Below are 26121 nucleotides of genomic sequence, written 5' to 3'. Positions count from 1 at the left end.
GCCGGGGTGGGTGGGCCCATGGGCCCACCCCAGGGGTGGTTCTACTTACCTTTACTACCAGTTCGCAACAGGATCATGCGCGTGCGTGCGCTTTGCTCGCACATGCGCCTTGCTTCTGCGCATGCATGGAAGCTTCTGCGCATGCACAGATTGTTCTGATGACATCAGGGTCAGTGGGCGGAGCCTCCCACCGGTTTTACTACCGGTTCTATAGAACCGGTCCGAACCGGGGGCAACTCACCACTGGCCCACCCGTGATCTCCGCTACCAGTTCACCCAAACCGGTCCGAACCGGCTGAATACCACCACAGCCCACAACAATGACAGAAACGGACATTTATCAGTCAAACCTGGAAAAATGCCAGAAAGAAAGAATTTTGTTATTTTTTTTTAAAAAAAAAAGATTGTTGTGCTGCCTCGAGAAGGAAAAACAATTTGCAGTTACTTTCTTGGCATGGAAAATTGAGAGGCCCAGCAGGAGGGGAGCTATCTGTGGGAGGCTTGTACCTGTAGTCATCAGCAAATTATTGTCTTATCAGCAAAAGTCTCCCAACCTTCAAACTATTTTGTTAAATCAGTTTAGAATTCAACCAATATCAGAATAGGACAGGCACGGGTTAAGAGAACAGTGAGGATATGCCCAAAGTGAGGAAAATACAAATGATGAATAGGGAAATCTAAATTGGATAGCATCCAAATATTGATCTATTCTGTTAATTAATTTATTTAAAAGATCACATACATGTTATATGAAACCCCTTCATCAAATTTCTTGAATGTACACACTTTGTGTATGCGAGACAGAGGTGGGTTTCAGCAGGTTCTGACCAGTTCTGGAGAACCGGTAGCGGAAATTTTGAGTAGTTCGGAGAACCGGTAAATACCACCTCTGACTGGCCCCGCCCCCATCTATTCTCTGCCTCCCAAGTCCCAGCTGATCGGGAGGGAATGGGGATTTTGCAGTACCCTTCCCCTGCCACGCCCACCAAGCCACGCCTGCTAAGCCATGCCACGCCCACCAAGCCACACTCACAGAACTGGTAGAAAAAAAATTTGAAACCCACCACTGATGCAGGACCAAATCACACAAGTATTTGCATGAACCCTGAACCAGCCTATCTGCTGTTTTCTCCCTGGTTGTACTATATCTGAAGAACACAATTCACAAGACACGAGTGGGACTTTCTCACACCCATATTAACTTTTAAGAAAACTTTACAAACAGTTTCAATTTGCCCACAGTATTTAACTGCTTGTCTTAATACATTTAAACCTCTTACCACTTTTTAAAAAGTTTTAACCAGGTAAGTTTGATTCTGTTCCTACATAAGATAATACAATTTGTATATGTCCTGTATGTTTTAATTGCGTTTAATTAGTGTTCCAGTGTCCCTCACATATGAGACCTTGGTTAAATTCAACATCAACGCCCAAGTTGCCTAAATTGCCATTTTTATTTTCTGAGATTAGATTAGATTAGATTAGATTAGATTAGATTAGATTAGATTAGATTAGATTAGATTAGATTAACAGAGTTGGAAGGGACCTTGTAGGACATCTAGTCCAAGCAGGAGACCCTACACCATGTCTGACAAATGACAGACCAATCTCTTCTTGAAAGTGTCCAATGATGAAGCTCCCACAACTTCCAAAGACAAGCGGTTCCATTGGTTGATTGTTCTCACTGTCAGAAAATTTCTCCTTATTTCTAGGTTGAATCTCTCCTTGATCAGTTTCCATCCATTATTCCTTGTCTGGCTTTCAGGTCCCTTGGAAAATAGTTTGACTCCTTCCTCTCTATGGCAGCCCCAGAAATATTGGAACACTATCATGTCTCCCCTGGTCCTTCTCTTCATTAGAGTAGCCATGCCCAGTTCCTGCAACTGTTCTTCATATGTTTTAATCTCCAATCCCCTCATCATCCTGCACTTCTTCTCTGCACTCTTTCTAAAGTCTCAACATCTTTTTTATAGAGGGGTGACCAAAACTGGACGCAGTATTCTAGGTGTGGTCTTACCAAGGCTTTATAGAGTGGTATTAGTACCTCACTTGATCTTGATTGTATCCCTCTGTTAATGTAATTTAGGATTGCATTGGCTTTTTTGGCTTCGGCTAATGGTTTCTTCTGAACTTTGCTGCTAATGGATATTATTTGAAGTGCACCAAAACATTTACTGTACCATATGGCTGAATAACTCTTTCAGAACATATTTACAATTATGTGCAATTAATAATTACTTTTACCTTAAAATTCAAGTGTGAATTGGATCCACTAATTAGCTCTCCCCCCCCCCTTAGGATACATAAAGTATCTCAAAATTGCTTGGGCTTGGTACTAATTTTTATTAAAAGACATCCCACAGTATGTTAGATGTTTCAAGGCATGCTGTGCTTCCTCTAGTAGAGGACAGGTGAAAGGAGCCAAGAGCTTCTGCTATTTTTTGTGAGCTCCTTTGGGTACCAGAAGCAATTCCATTCTTCTGTCTTCAGACTCACTTTCCTTCACACTAATTTCACACCTGGCTAGGTTCTAGAAGGTGGATGATACATCTCAGCTTCCTAAGGAATTATGCCATCTCTCAAATAATCATTAAGAGGGGTAAAAAAGGGTATTTCAAAGAGAAAAGAAGACACTGAAAGAGGCACACCTGATACTCCAAGAAAGTCATCAATGCTTGTAATGTCATCCACAGCTTCTGTGAGTACACGTATGTGATTCTCCCAGGTGGCTTTATACATTTCCATGTTGCTTTTTACCACTTGGCTTTTGGGCTTGGCCGCAAGAGCTATGGCAGCATTGATAACCTATGGAAAAATCAATAGACTAACATGTTGAAAAGATCCTAGGATCAGTCAGAAAAGCACTTGATTATAATAAAAGCACCATGTACACAATTATGAACATTAATTAAGGAAATATATATATATTGAAACAACTTTATAAACCCCCAAAACGGGGTGGGGGGGGAATGCATTTTAATTTTCATGCAGAGTAAAAGTACAATGTCATACCATGTTTCCCCGAAAATAAGATCCCCTCTAATTTTTTTTTGAACCCTAAAATAAGCGCTTTGCCTTATTGCCATGCGCTCAAAAGCCCAATTGGGCTTATTATCAGGGGATGTCTTATTTTTGGGGAAACAAGGTAAATAGATAGATAGAAGATAGATAGATAGATAGATAGATAGATAGATAGATAGATAGATGATAGATAGATAGATAGATAGATAGATAGATAGATAGATAGAAGATAGATAGATCGATAGATCGATAGATCGATAGATAGATAGATAGATAGATAGATAGATAGATAGATAGATAGATAGATAGATGATAGATGATACCATGTTTCCCCGAAATTAAAACCCTGTCTTATGTTTTTTTTGAACCCTGAAATAAGTGCTTGGCCTTATTGCCATGTGCTCAAAAGTCCGATTGGGCTTATTATCAGGGGATGTCTTATTTTGGGGAAAACAGGGTATATAATAATCTTCTCAGCAATTTAAACTTGAGTTATGGATAATGGCAGGACACAGTGAGTCAAGGATCCTGAACCAAACAAGCTGGACGCTGGATTGAAGCCCTTTGGCTTCTTTGGTATCTTTCTGGTAGAAAAAGAAGCTTTCCATCATATTTACAAGGATAGCCAGAACATGACACTCTAACTGCCAGCTCAGAAAGGAATCAAGTGACAGAAGGCCTCCAAACATAGTCTGGAATGAATTATAATCCTGGCCTGGATCTGCAGGTACCCGTCTGCCAGACAGCTTCCTGTTTCTCATTCACTTCCAGATATAGTCAAGTAGAACCATTCTTTAAATAATCAGCATTGTAAATAATCTGGTATTGTAAACACTACACTTGAGTATCAGATAGCTCCCTATACTTTTCCCCCCATAGATAGAGTTTGAAGTAATGTATATTACTTCAAAATCTCTTTTTTTTCTTTTCTTTTTTGAATATATGTTTTACTGGTACATTTTTTCTTTAAAAACATAAAAAAAATTCCATGTCTATCTGAACAGCGTGTTCTCTGGGCATAATTAATTTTGAGTAAAAGTACAACAATAACCATAATCATACTAGTAATCTTAATAAATATATCAATATTAATCATAAAATAATAAAACAATTAGTTTATGCCTCTCACAGTATTTTCAATACAATTTTTTGTTATCTTTTTAAATTCTTTTTAAATTCTTACCTCTGTTTGTGTTCGTTAACCATTGGTAAAATATATCCCATGTTAAAAAGCATTCTGTTTATTCCTTTTCTTTTATCTTAAGTGTCAATCTATTCATCTCAGCACATTCTAATATTTTTTTTTTTTATTAACACTTTCATCTGTTGGGATGTCTTCATTTTTCCATTGTTGTGCAAACACTATTCTTGCTGCTGTTACTAATTAAATTAAATGTGTTCCCTTTGTTATACTGTTCTGGTAGTATCTCTTGTCATGACCTTTAACTGGGCAAAATGGTGAACCATAGAGTGATAAATTTTGAACCAATGTACCTTATATGGGCTAACTTACAGAATGTGTCCAAAATCCCATTAGTCTTGAGGAAATGAAATGTGGGGAAATTCTAGCTGTTTCAATGCTACTAGCTGTTACTGCAATCAGGTTATCTTCATTTTCAGTGTTACCTGCCAATTTCCCATCTAGTTTCACAATCTCTTATTTCCTCCCCCACCCAGCAGCAGCCACCTTCCCTGCCTGCTGAAAAGGAGGGAGAGAGAGAAAAGAGGGAGGGAGGGAGGGAGGGAGGAAGGAAGGAGGGAAGGAAGGAAGGAAGGAAAGAAGGAAGGAAGGAAGGAAGGAAGGAAGGAAGGAAGGAAGGAAGGAAGGAAGGGTTTCTCATGCTCCCTACCAACTTTTCACAAGGAAACTCAATGAGGAAGCCAGCAGGAAGTCAAAAGTTGCTCCTGTCCCTAGTGGTTTATTTTTCCCATCTGTGATCATTCTGTTTCTCTGTTTATGCAAGGAAATATCTCCTTGATGACCTAACAGGGCACAGATTGTCTAGTTCAGGAGTGTCAAACTCAAGGCCCACTGTTCTGACCTAGGCTTCCTGAATCAGTAAAATACACGAGTAGTCCCAAAAACCTGTTTTATTTTAACAGATGTGAATTCTGTTCATTCACAGATGAGTCCCAAATAGTTGTAAAGAGTCCTTCGGGATAAGGCTGATAATCACCCACCTTTATCTCCCTTGACACACTGCCAAAGACCTAATTGGCAAAGCCACATGGAGTCCAGAATCAAACAGAGCTTCAGACTTTAAACTGCACAGAATTAACAACGTTGCTTCCTGCAAAGGCCCACATGCCTTTGCTCCTCTTTTAAGTCTTATGAGAGGGGCCAATCATCTCCAAGCCCTACTCCCAAATTGTCCCTTTTGTTTTAACTGTTCTTGCCTTCTGGCAGCTCTGTGCATGCGCGCACTGGGAACAGGCTCCCCCTGTTCCTCTGCCTCGCTGAGGTCCGACTCTGGAGGCTCCAGAGGCAGCACATATCTCCCAGATGGCCCTTTCTCTGCCTCTGATGCAGAGCCCTCGTCCGAGCCTTCCCCAGACTCTAGGACTGGCCCATATTCCTCCCCAGCTTCCTCACTGTCCAACTCTGCTGCCAGCTCTACAGGCTGCTGGCGGACTACAACACCCATGGGCCAGATCCAGTCCACAGGGTGCTTAGATCTGGCCAATGGGGCCACCCTGGAAACCGCAAAGGACCAGCCCATGTTGCCTCTGCACAGCCCTTTCTCAGTACCCATCAGTTTTACTGTTCGTTATATCTTCTGGAATGAAATACTGGCAAGTACCGAGGTATCACTGTACTTTTATAAGTTTGATTTGGGAAGTCCATTGTCCTTCGCACATTGCATTGCTAAATCAATGCATAAACGGTATGGAAGCAAAATTTAAATATATTTCATCCCAATGAAAAGTAAAATGAAAGGTTAAATAGCACAAAAGTATGCATTACACATAGCCAGTTTCTACTGTAAGACTCTATCATCTAAACTCTTTTTGTCTTTCAAGAAATTTAATTAACAAGACTGTGAGAATAAAGCCTTATTGGATGATAATAAAGCAACTGTAAGGGGATTGACAAGTACCCCAGGTTTAGCTGGAGGATAGTTGTATTAAAAATGCTACACAAAAGAAGATGTTGATTTACCAGAGTTAAATCAAGATTCCCCCTTTCATAAAATTCATTGATTGCAAAAGGTTCTCTTTGTAACTTTGAATTAAAAAAAAAATCAATTGATAAAATAATCTATTTCAAAATATGCTAGAAGGTCACACTTTCCATATCCATACAATAACTGGAAGAGAGCCTCTTCTGTCATTGCCCTTTGGAATATCACCATGCCCCCCCCCCGGAGGGGAGGCAGCCCCTCCCCCCACTACTCTCCTGTCCTTTTAGAAAACTTTGATGACTTGGTTCTGCAGATTTACTTGGTGCTCACAGAGGAGCACACAGCCATGTTATTGGGAAGTGCCTTGAAGGTCTTCCCAGCTTTTAAAACTTTGCCTTTGATATATAATATTTACCATGCACAATTTGTATGTTTTTATATTTTCATCGTACGATACTCAGAGTCACTCCGTGAGTGGGACGGGCAGTTTCTATTTGATTTGATTTATATAAACATGTGAAATCATAGCTTCAGCTAGTGATGACTTTCATATGCATTGAGTTCTTCCCAAGAACCTAGGACCATGATGGCAAACCTATGGCACGCATGCCACAGATGCCACGTGGAGCCCTATCTACTGGCACGCGAGCTGTCACCCAGCTCAGCTCTATCATGCATCCAAATGCACCTCCCGCCAGCCAGCTGATTTTTGGGTCTCTGGTGCGGGGGTGGGGGGCATACGGGAGATGCGTGTGCATGCGCGGAGGGTCATGTGTACATGCGCAGGGGCGGGTGGGGTCATGCACACATGGTTTAGGTCCCAGGAGGCTTCAGGGAGGCCTGCCAGGCCCAAAACAGGATGGGGGGTATAGCGCGCCCTCCCCGCAGCTTCTTTTTGGTCCCAGGAGGCTTCAGGAAGGCTTGCCAGGCCCAAAACAGGCTGGGGGGGGTCATGCGCACATGCGTGGGGGAACGGAAGCATGGGGGGGTCGCACACGCATGTGTGGGGGCAGGGGAGTGTGGGGTGCCACATGTGCATCCCTGAGGGTGTGAGGGATGGGGGGGCCCTCACAAATCAATCCACAGTGTTCACTTGAAGCACAAATGAGACGGCTGAGATTGTTACATTTTGCACACATTAAAGGAAAAACCCAGTTCCTTTGGAAAATCCATAATCTTAGAAAAGGTAGAAGGACAAGGAAGAAGAGGAGGAACAGTAACAGGGTAGATGCATAAACCTAGGATGAGTTTGGGGACAAATCATTGTGGGGTAAGTCTATTTCTGCTATGACAAGAGTCAACTCTTATTTGATGGCCCATAATCCATCCATGAAATCACGTTCTACAAATTTCTACAGATCATTTGGACCCTAGTTGCAATTAAAAGATACCATCAGATTTGCTAACAGAAAACAGTTGCACCCAGAGGTGGTATTCAGCTGGTTCGGACCAGTTTGCCCAAACCCATAGCGGAAATTGTGGGTGACCCCGCCCGCCTGTCCTGGTTCTATGCCATTCTATTTAGGCATGATTTTGAGGCCGGGCTCATGAACGGAAGGCACACGCGCCAGCAAAGCACATGTGTGGAAGGCCGGGCGCATGCGTGGATGGGGCACATGCGTGCCAAGCGAGTTCACATTTTTGAACCGGTAGGGAAAGTAAGTGAATACCATCCCTGGTTGCACCCATTATGTAGCTTCAACAATTCTTTATTGATTTAGCTGGTTTTGGACTGCCAAGCTTTTGAGTCAAGTCTATACATAAAGATTCATTGCTAAACATTTGACTTCTCCCTAAGTGAAGAATTCAGCACCTATTTGCCTAGAGCAAGCTTGGTTCATCACATTTAATATTCCATCAAGGGGCGCATGTGGATCAAAGATAAAGGCAGAGCTGTTACTTACGGGCTGACTAGGAGAGCCCAGGGATTTCTTATTATGCTCCTACAGATGTTGACCTTTAAGTCAAATTCCATCCTGCATCAGCTGTAACATCCACACCTGCACTGTTTTCTCTTGGTTAACAACTTGGTTCTAATATTTGAACAGAATTTCCCTGTGTTTTGTGAAATTTATTCTCTGATATATGGACAGAGACTTAAAATAGTCATAGAAACGTACAGTTAAGAGAACCTAAATGCCACCAGGCCAATTCCTTGCTCAAGTGAAAATCCATATTGCAGGTTTATAACTACAGGAGGTCCTCGGCTTACAACAATTTGCTTAGAGACCGTTTGAAATTACAACGGCACTGAAAAAAGTGACTTATGACCAGTGGTGGGATTCAGCCGGTTCTCTCCGGGTCGCACGAACCAGTAGCGGTGACTGTGGGAAGCTCCGCCCACCCGCCCGGATGTAATGTGTGACTACTGCGCATGCACAGAAGGCTGTGCACATGTGCAGAGGTGGCACCTACAAGTAAAGCGAGTGTGCATGTGCGTGCGCTCGTTTTTGCGAACCGGTAGGGAAGGTAAGTGAATTCCACCTCTGCTTATGACCATTTTTCACACTTTTGACTGTTGCAGCATCCCCAGGGTGACGTGGAGTTACATTAGGATGCTTGAAAACTGACTCACATTTATGACAGTGTCCTGGGGTCCTGTGATCCGCTTTTGCAACCTTCCGACAAGCAAAGTCAACGGGGGAACCAGTTTCACTTAACAACCGTGTTACTAATTTAACAACTGCAGTGATTCGCTTAACAAATGTGGCAAGAAAAGTCATAAAATGGGGCAAAACTCACTTAACAAACTTTTCACTTAGCAACGTAAATGTTGGGCTCAATTGTGGCCGTAAATTGAGGACTACCTGCACATGCAGGATATAATATATGAGTGTCCAGCCTATTCTTAACTACCTTCAGTGAAAGAGAACTGTCTATCCCCTTAAGGCAGGGCTGTCAAACTGGCGGTCTGTGGGCCGGATGCATCACGCGCAGGCCTTGCCCACCCCAACTCCATGAATGTGGAAAACATCGTGTAACGTCATGTGATGGCAAAATGACATGGTGAGTTTGACACTCGTGCCTTAAGGCATTTGGTTTCCCAGTCAAACAAATCTTAAAATTAGAAATCGACTTTTAATAGCCCGAATCTGCTTCCTGCAATTTCCAACCATACATTCTAGCCCTGATTTTTGGAATGGAAAATAATTTTATGTAACAATGCTATAATATTTCCCCTTAACTCATTTTTTTAAAGATAACTACCTTTTTCCCCGAAAATAAGACCCAACCGGAAAGTAAGCCCTAGCATGATTTTTCAGGTTGCTCGTAATATAAGCCCTACCCCAAAAATAAGCCCCAGCTAAGATCATCAACCAGACAGAGGCGTTTAGTACTGTATTTTCCCAAAAATAAGACCTAACCAGAAAATAAGCCATAATTAATAGCAAAAATTAATATAAGACCCGGTCTTATTTTGGGGAAAACACAGTAGTGCCTGATTTCCAAACCTACAATATTCTGGTCACTTTAATTTGGACAAGTTCTAGTTGCCCAATGTTTATTACAAAATGTGGCACAGAGAATTGAACATGTTTCTGGATGTCACATGGAGTTATTTTCAAACCAGCACAGAGAGCAAAACTATAACTTCTCATGAAGACACAGCCTCAATCTGCACTCCCTTTTAAGCAACCGCATTTTAATAAGAATTGCTATTTGTAATTCAATCCCTGCACCTCCTTTTTATTAATAATTAAGCAAAACAATTAGTTTTGGTTATTAATAAATAATTACACTAATCAATACAAGGGCTGAATGAAAAGTAATGACCCAATGTTGTAAGTCTCCAAAAGGTGTTGATCAGTGGTGGGTTTCAAAATTTTTTACTACTGGTTCTGTGGGTGTGGCTTGGTGGGCGTGGCATGGCTTGGTGGGCGTGGCATGGGAAGGATACTGTAAAATCTTCATTCCCACCCCACTCCAGGGGAAGGTTACTGAAAAATCCCCATTTCCACCTGATCAGCTGGAACTTGGGAGGCAGAGAATAGATGGGGGCGGGGCCAGTCAGAATTTTTACTACCGGTTCTGCAAACTACTCAAAATTTCCACTACTGCTGAACCTGCTGAAACCCACCTCTGGTGCTGATGTACTAGATGTTCTCCTGTGCACTTTAGCATTTGTTCTTTCACTTAGTGGGACATTGTTGGGAGAAAAAGGTTAGGTTGCCATTGTTCTTGAAATGAAAACCTGCAGTGAATACTTTGTCAGTGTGCTTTAAGCAATACACTGTGATTGAATTTTTTGATTGCCAGGAGTCACTTCCATTGAAATTCATTGCCAAATGCAAGTGGACTGTGTTGCTGTGAGTGTCAATCCTAGCGTGCAGGCCCAAAATGTGCAAAGATGGGAAGAGCTGATTTGCATGGTCAAGAAAAAGGAGATGACTTGTAACAACAGTTGATGAGTTTCAGATGACAGTGTTTGATGAATTAAGGACCATTAGTGGGTTACTCAAATGGAAGTTGCTGTCTGGCTGGTTTGATATGTGTTATTTTTAGGCCATTTCATCTGGCCTGCCTGTGTAGTTTGAGATTTTATCTGTTGTTGTTGGAGGGTTTTTTGTTGTTGTTGTACACATACACATACACATACACATACACATACACATACACATACACATACATACATACATACATACATACATACATACATATATATATATATTTTCTCAGGTTTTCGCGGGTGTTTGTATGTAGGTCTTTGGTTATTCGGGTCTTCTCCCACGTGCCAAGACACTTCCAATTTTACGTGGGAGAGGACCCGAATAACCAAAGACCTACATATATATATACATACATATATATACACATACATATACATATATGCATATTCTTTCTAGCCAGGTTTTATCTACGTAAACTTAGTTGTTCTACAGCCCTAGTTTACGTAGGTAAAACCTGGCTAGAAAGAATATGCACATAAAAGCCTACGAAAAAGGGAAAAAAAATATACATATATATACATATACATATACATATACATATACATATACATATACATATACATACATACATACATACATACATACATACATATATATATATATATATATATATATATATATATATATATATATATAATTTAAATGTACTGCCTAGTCAAATAGCAGAGAAATAATTGCAAGACAGAACGTGCAACAGCAACTATTGAAGGAGACTATGGTCAGTGATTCAGAATTTCACCAAAAGATCTAATAAGGACCTTTTTTAAAAATATAGGGACAGTTTTTTCCCGAACGACATCACTCTGCTAAACAAATAATGCCCTCAACACTGTCAAACTATTCACTAAGCCTGCATTACTATTACTATTAATCTTCTCATTGTTCCTATCGGCCATCTTCTCCCACTTATGGCTGCATGACTGTAACTTTGTTGCTTGTAACCTTACGATTTATATTTATTGTTTCCTAGTATGATTTGATTGCTTATTTGTACCCTATGACTTTCATTAAGTTTTGTACCTTATGATTCTTGACGAATGTATCATGTCTTTTTATGTACACTGAGAGCTTATGCACCAAAGACAAATTCCTTGTGTGTCCAATTACACTTGCCCAATAAAGAATTCTATTCTGTTCTGTTCTGTTCTGCTCTGCTCTGCTCTGCTCTGCTCTATTCTATTTTTAGGTTCCAGTGAACATCTACCCAAACAGCATTCCTCCTGACCCAATCTTGCCCTTCTTAGGAAAACCATGAAGAGTTGACTTTTTCAATAGATCCTATGGCTGGGTGATTTGTGATCTGGCCAATATAAGCTGTCTTGTTGTTGTTTCCCAACATGGATGATTTATATTTGGTTATTGTTATTAACATGCTTTAGATTATTAGTTTATCTTCAAATGCAATACAATGTCCTGCCTACAAATTAAGTAGGCAATAAAATGTCATCACTCATAGTAGTCTTAGACAAAGTAAGGTATCTGTGTGCAAGTTAATACAGGAGTTTGGGGTCAACTTCCATTAATCTATGATCTTTAAGGTAATGTAGTATTTAATAGTCGAAAAGAAATATTTGTGGAGACAAGATGCAAAGGTGAGATAGACAAAGATATTAAAAGTCAAAAGAACTAAAGCAGGCTTCTAGAAGTAATAAAATACGAGGAAGCTGCCTCATGATGGGGGGGGGATATATTAAAAATTGTGACTAAGTATATAAAGCCCTAATGGTGGCCAAACAGAGAGAGAGAAATTATTTTCTTGGAACTCAAGAATAGTGAAAACTGAAAGTAGCTTCTTGCCATGAATCTCCCTGATTCAAATGGATAGGATGAAAAGAAGAGTCACTGTTTCCAAGAGAAGATAATGATAGGAGAGAAATTTTCTCTTCTGGCTAGAATGTGATTGATTCAAAGGAGGAAACTCTAGAACTGTTATCTAAGCCAAGAACATGCCATGATTTGGAGTTGCAATGAGATGGAATTCAATCAAGTGGGCAAAAGTGCAGATGTATCTATGTTGACTGGACCAAGGGCTGGAGTGTATAAAACCAGACATATCGTTAGAAGGCAAAAATCACAAAATCCCGCTTCACTGATTTTTGGTCATGTTGCACAATCAAACTTACTAGAAAAAGCAGTCATGCTCAGATGGTTGGTGGTCTAAGGAAATGAGGCTGCCCAAAACACAGTAGTTAGGCAGCATCAAAGCTGACACCAATCAGAGCATAAAACAATTGAAAGAAACCATACAAGATCAGAAAATGTGGAGAAAGCTTATTCGTAGAATCACTGAGAGTCAGACACAATTGAATAGATAGAGTCATCATCATTCATGACAATCAGAGGCTGAGCTTAAGAATTCCACTTTGAGAAACAGATGAAGAATTATATCTTTTAAATTTCATGAAATAGAAGCTGGAATAGAGGAGGAGCAAAAAAAAAAAAAGGAAGCATCAGCTATATGAATATATCTCAAAATTCAGTTGCTGAAATTCAATTGTATTTGATGCTTGAATGTCACTGGCACTGGACTGTCTAAATAGTTTTATATCCATATCTTGATTCCTGTTTTCCTCTTGTTCTGTTCATGTAAACTTTGGATTTTAATTTTCATTTAACTAATAACCAGTAATTTTTACCACTTGTTTATAGAACTTTTTTTTAAACAATATAGAGTTTTGAGCAGGACATTACAATCATACCTGCATAAAATGTATAGTAATGAACTGAACAGTGAGTATAGTTAAGGCTATGTTTTCCCAGTTGCAATGTATGGCTGTGACGGTTGGACCATAAGAAAGGCTGGCCGCCAAAAAATTGAGGAAATATGGTGCTGGAGAAGACTCCTGCGAGTCCCTTGGACTGCAAGGCGATCAAATTGATCTAGAGGAGATCAACCCCGACTGCTCTTTAGAAGGCCAGATCCTGAAGATGAAACTGAAATACTTTGGCCACCTGATGAGAAGGAAGGACTCACTGGAGAAGAGCCTAATGCTGGGAACGATTGAGGGCAAAAGAAGAAGGGGACGGCAGAGAATGAGGTGGCTGGATGGAGTCACTGAAGCAGTCGGCGTGAACTTAAATGGATTCCAGAAGATGGTAGGAAGGCCTGGAGGAACGTTGTCCATGTGGTCGCAATGGATTGGACACGACTTTGCAACTAACAACAAATGAACTGAACAAACATTTAAACATTTGCTACTTAACTAGATAAAATCAGCATGTAAAAAAAAAAAAACTTCCTGGTTCTATATAGCAATGTCACATTTCTGTCCTTCAGCATTAGAACTACTAGGATGGCTCCAATAAAGTAAATAATTGTCATTGATATTCTGTCTGAAAGCAGAAAAATACAGTTTAACCAGCCACACAAGACAAATGCAGCTGTGGGATCTATGACAAAAATAGCCAGAACCTTTTCCAAGGCTGAAGTGGGTAAAATAACACCTAAAACATAGCTGGAGGACAGATTATATTTCCTGCAATCTGCCCAGGAACTGATATGGTTTGTTAAACTCCAGGCAGTTGTTACCAGTCTACTTCTGGGTCCAATTCAAGGTGCTGGTTTTAACCCTTAAGGCCAGTGGTGGGTTTCTACCGGTTCACCCCAGTTCAGGCGACCCGGTAGTGGCGGCGGTGGGAAGCTCCGCCCACCCACCCGAACGTCATCATGAATGCTCTGCACATGTGCAGAAAGTTCTGCACATGTGCAGAAGTGCCACATTGCGTTCACAGTTCCAAACCGGTAGCGAAGGTAAGTGAAACCCACTACGGCTTAAGGGCCTTCATAGAATGGGACCAGGTTACTTGAGGAGTGACCTCTTTCTGAGTATATCAGCCTGTCCCACCATATCTGGCAGAGAAGGCATGCTGCAGGTCCCAAGTGCTAGGAACGTGACAGGTGCCAGAACGAGGGGTTTCTCTGCCATAGCACTCACTTTATGGTGAGGTTAGCCTCAGAATCCCAGGGAATTCTCAGATGGCTCCACCATTGTGGTTAATATTCATTCTCTCTTGTGCTTTGTGGGTTTTTTTTTTTAATATTTTAAGAATGGCTATTTTATATTTTACTAGCTGATAACCTGGCGTTGCTCGGGTATTTAGTTATCCCAATCTTGTATTAGGATTTTCCCCCTTACCAGAGGGAGCCCCTTTGTGGAGTACTGTGAAGCCGTTACCATGGCAACTCCACTGTGCTGCACAGTAGACACCATTTTAAGGCACAACAGGCTGTATTTTAACAGCGAGGGCAGGGGGGAAATCCACTTACCTTCGCTACCGGTTTGCAAATGGGAACATGTGTGCGCTTCACTTCACTTCACTTCACTTGTGTGTGACACCTTTGCATATGCGCAGGACCTTCTATGCCAAAAACGGGATGTGATGACGTCCAGGCGGGTAGGCAGTTTTATTTTTTATTTAATTGTCACCGAGTCATTTCTCAAGAGATGGGTAGCCATATAAATTTGATACATCAATAAATATATAAATAATTTCCCAGAAACAGCTCAAGGTTTCCAAAAGATGGAAGGAGTGAGGCAGGTATACCCATATAAAAGCCTTTTATCAGCTTACATAAGAAGATGCCGATGAGCTGCTTCAGGTATACACTTTGGGAGTTGAGAAAAGACTAAAAAGTAAAAATTGGATCTGCTAGTTTCAGTGTCCAATGTCGAACTGCAGAAATAGTTAAAGGGAAAAGGCAAGGAGAGATCTGAAAATAAGCAAGGTAAAATCTCCTGAAGCGAAAGAATCCTTTTAATTCACAAGATGAAAGAAGATCATCAGAGTTAGTATGCAAAAATGGCTAGCAGCTACAAAGTTGGTGAGATTTCACAAACAGGTGAAAAATGTTTTATTGGAAAGTATAGGGAGAAGCCAGGATAATAACTTTAAATCTAGTATTACAAAATTATTATTTTAAAGATTTTTCTTAGCTTCAATCTGAATTTGGTCTCCCTAGTTCAAAAGAGAAGCAGTATTTTCAACGGATGTATCTTTTGATAAATCGATAGGGGCCACATGCTTTGCAATTTCAAAGGTACCTGAGTTACTTTCTCATTTAATGGATACCATGATGGCAATTAAACCCATGACATATCTTTATCAAAAGTTAAATAATATTTCTAACTCAATTACCAGTTGGATTTATCAATCATAGGCTAAAGCATTGGGGCCTCCGATAATGCCACATCAATCACATCAATAGTGCAAGTTCTAAAAAAAAAAACATTAAATGGCACCAACAGATTTGAAACTAAAATTGACTGATCAAAATTTGTATTTTAAGTTTGCTGGACTCCCCAAAATGCACTTAAATGGATAGACAGCATTTCAAAAAATGTTATTTCCATTTTAGTAATAATTAAATATTGCAATCCAAGTAAGTTAGTAGCTTCCTACTAATCAAATTTCTTAGCACTTTCCTCGTTATAGAAGTTTAACAATGAAATGAGAGCAAAACTTATGGACTAATTATTTTCCTATATTTGTTCCAGGCATCAAAGTATTCCCTATTATTGCATTATTTTTTTATAGGTTGTTTATTTCTGTTTGCATCAACCCAGAGATGTTTCTGCAGGACATCCATAGAACCACAGAACTAACCAGACCAGTGGTGCTATTCAGCTGGTTCTATCTGGTTTGGGGAAACTGGTAGAGGCTGCTGGAGGCTCCACCCACCAGCCAGGACATCATCACGTCCCGTTTTTAAAGCTATGTGCATGCACATACTCACATTTGTGAACCGGTAGCAAAGGTAAGTGAATACCACCCCTGAACCATTCCATAAGAAGGGAGCATGATAATATAGTTTAAGGTGCAGAACCACTATTCCCCCTGTTTCTTTTAAAATAATGTAAAATCTTGAATTTAATCCTTGGATATATATTTTTTTAATTGGTCCACGTGTAAGTTTATTACTTATTGATGCCACTCATTGCCTTGATTTCAATACATAGGAATCAATTGAAAAAGAAAATTAAATCAGTAGTACATAAAACAAGATATATAAACAAAACTATAATATATGATCAGAAAAAAACCCATAAAGAAATCACTTAACCTCAACAGTGTGTTAATGACATATAAACAATCAACACCTTGGTCTATATACCAGATGAATGACCCATTGGGATCCCCATATCAAAACAACTTACCTTCTGTGCGGCCAGAATCTGAAAATAACATTTAACTTAAGCAAAATGGTTCGGTTGAGATCGGCATATGTGGGACTGATTGGGGTAGATTGCAGGAGTGACACCGAAATATTTAATTGTTCTCATGGTCAGGAAATTTCTCCTTAGTTCCAGGTTGGATCTTTCTTTAACAAACTTCTACTCTTCTTGCCCTGCCCTCAAGTGCTTTGCAAAATAAATCAACGTCATCCTCTCTGGGACTGCCCATCAAGCAGTGGTAGACAGCTATCATATCACCCCTAATCACCCTTAACCAACCCCTAAGCATTAATATTGATTGATAGACACTGGTACGGACATTTTCAAAGAATCTGAGAAGGAACCTAGGGCTATCCATGGATAGCATCCTGCAATCTCAAGAGTCCCATTACTCAGCAAAATCATTGTATTGGAAGATTTGTACTTCAAAGAAGTGGTGAAATCCTCCTTGGATAGCCACCGGTTTGCTGCCCACATATGCGTGGTGCACGCCAAATGCGTGCTTCACACAGAAAAAGAAGACCTCACTAGGTATATAGAACAGCGAGCAGGGGGAACACCTGTGCCGTGCAATTTAGCTTTGCTAGAAAGCAAGATTTCCTGCTTTCTAGCTAAGCTAAACCGTGCGTCACAGCTGATTGTCGGAAATACCTGTTCGGATGAACCGGTTAGACCAAACCGGTAGCTTTTTTAACTACTGGTTTGTCAGAATCAGTAGCTTTTTTTAACCGGTAGCATTTCACCCCTGCTTCAAAGCCTCTGTCTCAGACTGTGAATTCGCAATACCAAAGGAACCGTTGTGCTCATTACCAAATGGTAGTACCTTGGTAGTACAAGGGTTTGAGGCACCCTGTTATTAAGCTGCTTAAGACCAGCTGCCTGCAATTACTGCAGGGTTCGAATCTCGCCAAGGCTCAAGGTTGACTCAGCCTTCCATCCTTTCTAAGGTAGGTGAAATGAGGACCCAGTTTGTGGGGGCAATAAGCTGACTTTGTATAAAATATACAAAAGGATGAAGGCTATTGCTGAGCACATTGTAAGCCGCCCTGAGTCTTCGGAGAAGGGCGGCATATAAATCAAATTAAAAAAAAAAAAAATGGTGCCCAAAGATAGATCAACTGATCATGTGACTCGCTTGGTAAAACTTAGCAATGAGTGCTCTTCTCAACAATATGATCTTCCACAAGCAAAAATCCTAAAGGAGGCTATCAGACAAGATTATCTTACTGATGTGCTTTGCATATTTTCAAAACAACATCTTCGATTTAATAGTCTGTGGCACAGGCAATGCAGAGCTTGCAAAAGTAGCGTCTTAGCTGTGAAAACACTTCAGAAGAAGAACAAACGGCACTAAAAGTGTAAACAGACTTACCAGTTAAGTTATATTTAAGAGTACATATTTAATGGATAAGGAAGACACTAATGCTGTAGCACTCAAAACCAAACTGTACATACAATGGAATGAAGAGGAGTTTTTCTTATCACACAAAGGCGAAAAAGCACAGCTCCTAGAGTTCTTCCAACCGCTTTATCAACAGTAGCCATGGGAACCATCTATGGTTGGTTTCTTCAGTGTAATAAATGAATGTGCTGGATTTGTGCATGTCTCCATGTATTGTTGGAAGAAATGTCCATCTGGGTTCAGTTCCAAGTGGGGAGAAAGACACTGGAAACATGGCAGCTGTTTGGAAAGATGGTTTAATGGTGAGCAGATGGACCTCGTGGTTTGAGATCCTGGGCAATTGAGCACATGGGTGAGAGACAGAGAGAGAGATTTATACCCTCTCTTGGGCCCCACTTTGGAGCTTCCTGTTCCTGTGTAAGAAATGTATTCTGATTGGTTATCAGACTCCCATGGGGCCATGCAGGGGTAACTTTGTAGGTTGTCTTGAGTCCCAGGCTTGGTTGAATCTTGCTGGGTGATGTAATGAAAGGGCTTTGGGCAATTCCTATTATGGCTTAATGGCTTTGTCCTGGTTTGGATCTTGAGTGAGGGCTAATCCTATGATCCTGGAGCTGAATGTCTTTTGTAGATAAAATGGCCCAATCTTTTGTCTTGTAGATAGGTTGGCACCAGTCTTTCTGGGGCTATTAACAAAGCTGGGGGGTGCTTTCCAAGAGCATGTTTCTCCTTTTCTCATCCAAGGAGGTATAATATTCTGCCTTTTTAATATTTCCTAGAATATTTCATTCTTCTAGGAGAGAGGTGGGTGCTAACTTCCTACAGTATCTTGTGTCTGTACACTTTCTCCCTAGGATCTAATCCCAATGTGTGCTTACATGTTGCCTCTCTGTGTGGGTATATACGAGGGTACTTATGTGTTTACTTGTGAGGATTTAATTGTGACAAATATGCATTGGATGTGTGTATGCTTCCATTCACCCCTTGCATTGCATCTCTGCTTTTCTGTACAGCAGTGATAAAAAATATACCCAATCCTTCCATTTATTATCTTTGTAGGCCCATAAAACAAAGGAAAGCTGAAATAAGTGGAGTCACAATTTGGTTTAGCAAATGCTCCGCTTAACAACCGAGTTGCAGGTCCCAATTGTGGTTGTTAAATGAGGACTATCTATTGGCAAATACAGGGTGAGCTGCATATACTCTACACTAAACTGAGGGTTTAGAAAGAAGGCATTAGTAGAATTAATGCCTCGCCATGCAGTGAGGATTTTCTTTTTCTTCCATATTTTACGTCACAGCCTTTGGCCTGCTCTAGCCCATTATTCAATCTCAGTCTTTTTCTTGCTGGTCTTTTTCATCTCACTGTGTTTAATTTTTTAGAGACTTATCTATGGACAGACAAATAGATGGAATCCCAAGCAGTGGTGGTATTCAGCCGGTTTGGGCGAACCTGTAGCGGCGATTGCGGGGGGGCCTGCCCACCCACCCCAGCGCTATGCCATCCTATTTAGCCACATTTTGGAGGCTGGGCACATGCGCGGAAGGCACTCACGCAAACAAAGCACATGCACTTAAGATCAGGCGCATGCCCGGGGCGAACCAGTGGTGAAACCCATCTCTGGTCCCAAGCCCCTTTTATGTTTCCTTCCAACCTTCCACTGGTCAGCCAGCATGCTTGACTTGCTACTCTACATTGTCCAGTTGTGCAAAACGTGTATTTGTGATCCTTAGAGAACCCAGAAAGGAACCTATATTTTGGCTCAGATTTCTGAGCTTTAAGAGTATGCAGGTATGTGAGAGACCGCTGAAATATTTGGGTGTCGATGCAGAACGGTGGAATCTTGCCTTCCAATGGAAAACAAGCCAGATTCAAAGCCGGTAAGCCGATGTCTGCTATCTATGGAATACAGGGGCCCATATCCGGCTTTCTATTGCAGCAACACGTATGATACAGATTCAGCACATCTTGCTTGTTAATTGTTTCCGCTGCAAATCTGTTTTCTATCAGCAGTTGGCAAATGAGACATTCCAAGGAGGAGTAATAAGTGTTCTTGCAAGAATGTGGCAATGTCAAATACATATTGCAATTTAATTTATATGCTAAATTTGCCCATCTGGAATTGTTTGATGGCTATTGTGGAAAGGATAACCATTACCACACGTCAGCTGGTTTATTGTCATGTATTCTTCTGCCGTTCAAAATAGACTCGGGAAATGCAAGCAAAACTATGGCAATTTATAACCTCTATCCTCTTGTCTTTGTTAATTATTGCTATAGCTTGCTTCAGTTATATACTTGATACTATTCAATGTTACCTTGTGAAACTGTGACATTGGGTCAGGTTTAAACTATTATTCAAATGGAATTTCAGTACATATTCCTGACCCTTTCCTTTGAATTAGGCTTTTATTTCTTTTTAATCTAAACAGATTTACTAAGGACAGCTATAGTTGGCCCAGGATCATTGAGTGTAATCCTACAATGGAGCACATATAATAGGAAGAAAATAATGGTATCAACTATGTGCACTCCCTGGAGTTGGTCAGTCAATAAATTTAAAGAAATAAACATACTTAACCATAACCAAAGTACTCAAACACAGGTGTTAGGTGCTCAAAAGCAAGACTCAGATATAAATCACCGTACCTTCTAATTTTATACAGTTTAGCACCTTAGGTTAAGTCTTGGCAGAAGTCTCGTAAACATAATTTAGCTAAATACAAAACTTTACTGTAAACAAAAAAGGCTTCCATTGTTGTAAACAAATAGTAGTAATGCACTTGATTGCCCACAGCCATGTCAGAGGTAGGTTCTACTTACCTTTACTACCGGTTCGCAATGGGGCCATGCACACACCTGATGATGTCGGGGTCGGCTGGCAGAGCCTCCCGCCGGTTTTACTACTGGTTCTTGTGAACCGGTCTGAACCGGGGGCAACCCACCACTGGCCAGTGTGACGGTTCAATCTCCCATAGCACTTTCAACCTGATAGTTTTTCTTTCTGCCTTTCAACAGGCTTTTTGCTAGGGATTTGCTGTCTTTGAAATCTCAAGGGTTTAGAAAGTTGGCCTTTGAACTGCTATTGAATTCTCTCAAAGACTCAGCCCAGCTATATGAGGACCTACTCAACAACTGTCCAAGGTTGCTCTTGAATGCACAGGGAACATGTTCCCTTGGATTGCTACAACAGTGCCCTCCAAATGATTACACAAATCATTCAGTAGAATGTATACCTTTGTCTACACTAACAACAGCATGGGTGTAGTAGCCAAATTCTTCCTGGATGTTAGATTTTCTCACATATAAAAAGAGAAAGGCACTTTGATCTCTTTCTGATCAACTGATTTTGCATTTCCAGGACTGTCATGGACACATGACTGATGTCTGAAATCATGTTGCCAGGGATTGGTTTTACCCTCTCATCCATATGATTAAATAATACTTAATCAGGAAACAGGAGATATAATTACTCTCCATGGTTACACTGAAGGCCGTATTGAATTTATAGAGGGATTCAATACAGTACCTTTGGATAAAATGCATCCATATGATGTCTACCGAAATTCCAACACCACATTAAAGAATTTAATGAAGAAGAGGAAAACAATAACAGAATAGGCTGAGTTCACCAAAGCAATGTAAAACAAACAAACAAATACCCTGTTTTCCCGAAAATAAGACCCAACTGGAAAATAAGTCCTAGCATGATTTTTCAGAATGCTACCCCCAAAATAATCCCCAGTTAAGATCGTCAGCCAGATGGATGCATTTAGTACCGTATTTTCCCCAAAGTAAGACCAAAAAATAGTCCCTAATGCATCTTTTGGAGCAAAAATTAATTTAAGACCCGGTCTTATTTTCGGGGAAACACGGTAACACCTCCCAAACCTCATGTCTTGTAGTATCAGCTGAAGAGTTTTGGTTTTACATTATTACGAGTGAGACTATTTACTTGACGTTCCATTTTCTACAAACCAGCCATAGCAGGAATAAGAAATCCATATTGGAAAACAACCAATTATCCAATTAATCTAACTTAGAAATATATTTGCTAATTAAAAACTTTTCTCAAATAAACTTACAGTTCTGGCCATCATTATTTTGCTTTAATTAAATATAGATTTACTAAATTCACTTATACCACTCAGATTAGAAGTTGAAATAGGCTTGTTAATAAGAGCAAAAGAACAACCCTTGCATTACCATTCACTATGATTAAATCTAAGCTCCTAATGCCACCAATTATACAAAGATTTCCATTTTAATATGACTGTTTAGAAGTGGAATAAAAACAGCCTATCGCAAGCTAATTTTTTAATTTAAAGAAAAGCACTATGATCCTAGAGGCATGAAGTTCCACGATAGATGGACTTTAAGAAAGAGGAAAATGAATACAGAAATCTTTCTTTCCCAAGGCTTCTGACAAACATGAAAGAAAATGTGACCTGATAAATGTGCAGAGGCTAATTAAATTTGAGTGCAATTACCCTTTAAATATACCGCTACACCTTAGAACTGCCAAGGGTCCCTCCTAATATCCCCCAAACTGTAGCACAAATATAGCCTGGTACAATAGCGGGTTTCAATTTAGTTTGCTACCGGTTTGCTCGTGCGGATGGGCGTAGCCTCCCGCCGCTGCCGCTACCGGTTCAGCCAATCCGGGGTGAACCGGTAGCAACCCACCACTGGCCTGGTAACTGTTATAATAATAATAATAATAATAATAATAATAATAATAATAATAATAATAATAATAATAATTTTATTTATATACCACCCATTCTCCTGAAGGACTCAGGGCAGTGTACAGCCAAAATTAAAATACAAATATACAAATATACAATATCTAGTTAAAATTAATTAAAATCATTAAATAGTTTTGGCCGAATTTTAAAACCCAAAAATTAAAACCCAATTTAAAATCAATCAATTTGATAGCCCCGCCTGTCGGAACAGTAGGGTCTTGAGGGCGCAGCGAAAAACCCGGAGGTCAGAAATGTTACGAATATCTGGGTGCAATTCATTCCAGAGTCCAGACGGGACGTGACGAGGGCGTGAGTGACCGTGCGCAAGGCGTCCCAGTCCAGAAAGGGACGCAACTGGCAGATCAGGCAAACCTGATAAAAAGCCCCCCTGGCTATGGCCGTCATATGCTCTTCTAAAGACAGCCGTGAGTCCAGGAGGACACCCAGATTGCAAGCCCTCTCTGTGGGGGGCAGAGATTCACCCCCAATAGTCAGTGATGGCACCAGCTGACTATACCGGGATGCCGGTATATGCAGTTCATACGGTAGTTGAGGCACTACGTTTAAGTAACAATTTAGTAGCAATTTTCCACTTACCCCAACGTGATTTCTACCACAAAGCCAACCTAATATGCTTGATGATCAGTTGGGGGCTGGGATCAGCCCAACTAATGGATGCTTTAGACAATTGTAGACATACAGATGGGATCCTGCCCTTTTCAAATCCAATCAAACCTTTATTGTCAATGCACAACATGCGTACAATGAAATTGAATTGGTGCAGCCCTCCTGTCTGCCTGTTTTCCCTTGAGTTTGCAGGGCAGAATGGACATCTGGGCTTCCAGCGAGGTGTCTATCTATACAATTGACTGATCTGCATTTTCTGAAGCACGTGTAAGCTTTTGTACTGTTTGATATTACTACTTACTACAATTTATCCTTATAAACATCAAGCCCTAAACTTGGGTATAGAAAACCAGATCTACAGTAGTGGCCAAAATTGTGGAAACTTTTTAGGAAATGTGTATTTTTGAGGTTTGACGGCTAATAACATCACTGTTTTTTGTTGGAGTTTCAAGATAATCCTATTCCACTGCTGAAATGGCCTGGGAATAGCCCAGACCTTCACCCAATTGAAAATCTATGAAGCCGACTAAAGAAACTTGTTAGTCAGAAGCGACCCAGTAATAAAACCCAGGTAATAGAAGCAATCCTTCAATCTTGGTTTCACATGATAACAGCTGCAGAACTCAAAGACTTGGTTCACACCATCGGAAGATGTTGTAAGGCCATAATTCAAGCTAAAGGTTACCCAACTAAGTATTAACTGACATGGTGATAATTTTTGTATATGTCATTTTTTTTCTACGTCTTTCACTTTTCTTCTTTATACTCTAACTGCTATTCTAATAGCAAATCCTTCATAAAAGTTATTGCATTACATTCTTGATTAAATTATCTTTCCATTGATATATAATTTTACGGTACTACTCCCCAAAAAAGTGGTGTAATTCGCTAGTTTTAGAAAATACACTTTTTCCAAAAGGTTTCCACAATTTTGGCCACTACTATAGCAGCCTCTTCATAGAACAGGAGTCCTGTGCTCCACACTCAGTTTAAACCAGGACCCATCAGAACCAGTTTTTTAACTGCATGAAGAGACAACTTCGCTCCCCTTATATCTGCCAGATCCCAAGAAAAGGGGACTTATTGGTGAAGGCTCTAGAAAAAAACAGAACAGGATGAGTTTTCCAGGGATTCAAGTGATCCTAGGAAAGCAACTGGAGCAAAGGGCAAAAAAACAAATATCAAGGGATATCAGGAGAGAAGGGGCTGATGAATTTTGACCTTGCCTGTGTGAGCACCAGAGGTGGACAATGGGGGGTGTAGCTAACAATTCTACCTCCAGTGTCTTTGCAGGTTGCTTACTGCTTCCAATGAGTTTACTTCCATCTCAGCGCATACCAGACTGCTGACCTTGGTGTAATTTCATTTCCAGATAAATGGACATTTGATTTGGCTGGATTCTTCCTATGCGTGTAAGATGTACAAAGGTCCTCTCAGGCAAAGCAGAGCTAGTAGGTCATGCTACATCAAGTGGGCCCTTAGATAATGGGTTGTCCCATAGACCAGAGCCAGTAAGTTACTGCCAGCAAGGTGCCCAGCACAGGGTTCTGCCTAGAGCTGTGATGGCAGACTTATGGCACGTGTGCCAGAGTGGCACGCAGAGCCCTCTCTGTGGGCATGCACGCCATTGCCAGCTGCTCTTCTGGTTTCCGGCACAGCCAGCTGATCTTTGTGGTGCTGGAACTCTGGAAAATGGCCAAAAATGGCCAAGAAACAGGCTATTTTCTGGGTCATTTTTGAGGCCGTTTTTCGGGGCGTTTTCAGGCCAAAAACAGCTTGAAAAACGGCCTGAAAACAGTCCAAAAACAGCCTGAAAATGGCCCGAAAAGTGGCCAAAACAGTCAAAAAACAGGCATGTGCACGCCGATCAGCTGGTCTTTGGGTTTTCGGTGCTCTGGCATGCACGCATGCACACACATGCACATGTGTTCCAGTTTGGACACTTGGTGCTGAAAAGATTCACTATCACTGGCCTTGAGTTTCCCTACTTCCAAGCAGATAAGAAGAAATGCAGAGGGGCAGCCCTTGGATTCCTAGCTTCCCTTGCCAGCCTTTCTGATCTCCCTCAACTCAGCATAAGCCACCCTTAGTAAAAAAGGCATATCTTGCTGCCAATGACATGAAAAGGTAACTCAGCAGAGAGACAGTCTTTGACAGTCTCCACCACTTCAACTCTTGATGACTTCTCCCACTTCTCCAACAGGTCCCTCCCCTATTCCTGCAACCATGTAAAGCAGGCTATTTTGGACATAAGTTTAGCAGGTATTCGAAAATGCATTCTCAAAAATAGTCCAGCCGAAGAAGTCATGTTTATATTCCACTTTATTGCATGAAATGAAGAGAGAACTTTTAACATGAGGCAATTCAAGTTCCATATCAATGGATGATGATGATGATGATGATGATGATGATGATGATGATGATAATAATAATAATAATAATAATAATAATAATAATATTGATAATGATAATGATAATAATAAATTGTGTTTTCAATTTATTAATTGAAAACACAAAAGAATTCAGCCAAGACATCGGTATGCAGTTTGGAATTGACAAATGTGCAACAATAGCAACCA

General features: G+C 40.6%; 1 protein-coding gene across 3 annotated transcripts in view; it reads right to left on the bottom strand.

Moving 5' to 3' along the window:
* The window catches only part of CTNNA3 (catenin alpha 3), a 954378-nt gene that overhangs the window by 317294 nt on the left and 610963 nt on the right, over nucleotides 1–26121 (bottom strand). For all 3 annotated transcript variants that reach the window (XM_070945838.1, XM_070945840.1, XM_070945839.1), the window contains one exon: nucleotides 2649–2805. In XM_070945838.1, the coding sequence (XP_070801939.1) occupies nucleotides 2649–2805 (157 nt within the window). The remainder of the gene's footprint in view (nucleotides 1–2648; nucleotides 2806–26121) is intronic.

The sequence above is a fragment of the Pituophis catenifer genome, unplaced genomic scaffold, assembly GCF_029215685.1.
Source record: "Pituophis catenifer annectens isolate HBS135680 unplaced genomic scaffold, rPitCat1.0.hap2 SCAF_6, whole genome shotgun sequence".
Taxonomy (NCBI): domain Eukaryota; kingdom Metazoa; phylum Chordata; class Lepidosauria; order Squamata; family Colubridae; genus Pituophis; species Pituophis catenifer.
Note: the sequence above shows the minus strand (reverse complement) of the source record. Positions and strands in the feature narration are given on the sequence as shown.